The sequence below is a fragment of the Carlito syrichta genome, unplaced genomic scaffold, assembly GCF_000164805.1.
Source record: "Carlito syrichta isolate Samal-C Ts95f unplaced genomic scaffold, Tarsius_syrichta-2.0.1 Scaffold117949, whole genome shotgun sequence".
Lineage (NCBI taxonomy): Eukaryota > Metazoa > Chordata > Mammalia > Primates > Tarsiidae > Carlito > Carlito syrichta.
In genome coordinates this window covers 1-1,520 of record NW_007062045.1, presented here as the reverse complement: position 1 = coordinate 1,520, position 1,520 = coordinate 1, and the positions used below count along the sequence as shown (strand labels likewise).

Below are 1,520 nucleotides of genomic sequence, written 5' to 3'. Positions count from 1 at the left end.
CTGGGCTCTGGAGTGGGTGGTAGCTCATGTGCCTTTCAGCTGCCTTACTGGCTTTGCCAGGCTCCTGGGGAAACAGGGTGGTAGGAGCTGCCTCACATGGGTGATGTCCCCTGCTCTCAGGATGCCCAGGAATTCAGCGATGTGGAGAGGGCCATTGAGACCCTCATCAAGAACTTCCACCAGTACTCCGTGGAGGGGGGAAAGGAGACACTGACCCCCTCTGAGCTACGGGACTTGGTCACCCAGCAGCTGCCCCACCTCATGCCGGTACTGAGGGAGTGGACCCCAACCCCCCCAGCCAGTACCCTAACTTCCCAAGCAAGTGCTCCAAGACCCCATCCACACTGGCACTAGTAACCCCCAGCCTTTCCCCCTTGCTAGTGCCAGGTAGGCTTAGGTCCTGCTGCCCGCCCCTGAGCAGGGTGGGGTGGGAAGATTCGAAGGTGCTGCCTCGCTGAACCGGGTGTCTTCCCTCCCCTCAGAGCAATTGTGGGCTGGAAGAGAAAATTGCCAACCTGGGCAGCTGTAACAACACTAAGCTGGAGTTCGGGAGTTTCTGGGAGCTGATTGGAGAAGCCGCCAAGAGTGTGAAGCTAGAGAGCCCCGTCCAGGGGAGTTGAGAACTCGCCCTGGAGTCCTTGGGGGGTGTCAGGGAGAGACTGTGGGCCTGGAAATAAAACTCTCCTCCACCACCACCCCTTTCCCCAATCTGCACCTTCCTCGCCTCTGCAAGAGTCAGGGTCCTTCCCCAGGATTTCTGCACTTCCGTGGGTCCAGGAGTCCCCACCAGAGGGAGGCCCAGGGGGTGGGTTGGGTCATAAATGGATACTGAGGTATGCTGGAGGGATAAAGGGGGTGTAAGGGACAAGGAATTTGGTAGTGGAGGGAGGATAGAGAGGAAGTGGGAAATGATCTGAAGACGGGAATGGGAACATGGCTGGATATTTGGCACTAAACAGGGTCTTTAAGAAGCTACCCCTCCTCATCTCTTCCCTGAGTCCTAGCCATAGCCGTCCGTCCACTGCTCTCCCTTCTGTCCTCCAGCTCTGCCCCAGCCTCCTCTGGAACTCTGGTCCTGGGCTAGGGCCGGGGAGGAGGGAGACTAGGGCTAGGGAAGAGGCTGAGGAGGGTGTGACATCGGGGTGAGAGGACCAACTGGGTGCTTGGGCATTTACAGAATGATGGTTGTTTTGTATCATTTGATTAATAAAAAAGTGAAAAAAGTGAAGGATGTTTTTCTTGACTGGACACCCCTTTCAAGGTTCATGGGAAGGGGGGATTTGGGGTGAATGGCAGAATCATCGGTGGGGTGGGGCACATGGACTGGAGTGGTTGGCAGCGGAAGTGAATGGGACTCACTTCCCCATGGGTTTGGGTTGAGGGTGGCATCAGGCCCAAAAGGTGGGTGACCTGGTCCTCTCTGAGGCTCTTCTTTGCCAGTGAGTGGGTGGCCCTGTGAGAGGGAATGAGTGTGTGTGTGTGTGTGTGTGTGTGTGTGTGTTGTGTGCACATGCATGCGT

At 56.6% G+C, this 1,520-nt stretch overlaps 1 protein-coding gene across 1 annotated transcript; it reads left to right on the top strand.

Annotated features, from left to right (window-relative positions):
* Window positions 1-120: 120 nt before the first annotated feature.
* Window positions 121-764, top strand: LOC103249183 (protein S100-A14-like; the record flags this gene model as incomplete). The annotated part of the gene is made up of 2 exons (XM_008047827.1): window positions 121-267; window positions 483-764. Coding segments are annotated over 2 exons (285 nt in total), but the record flags the coding sequence as incomplete, so codon positions are not given.
* Window positions 765-1,520: the final 756 nt, after the last annotated feature.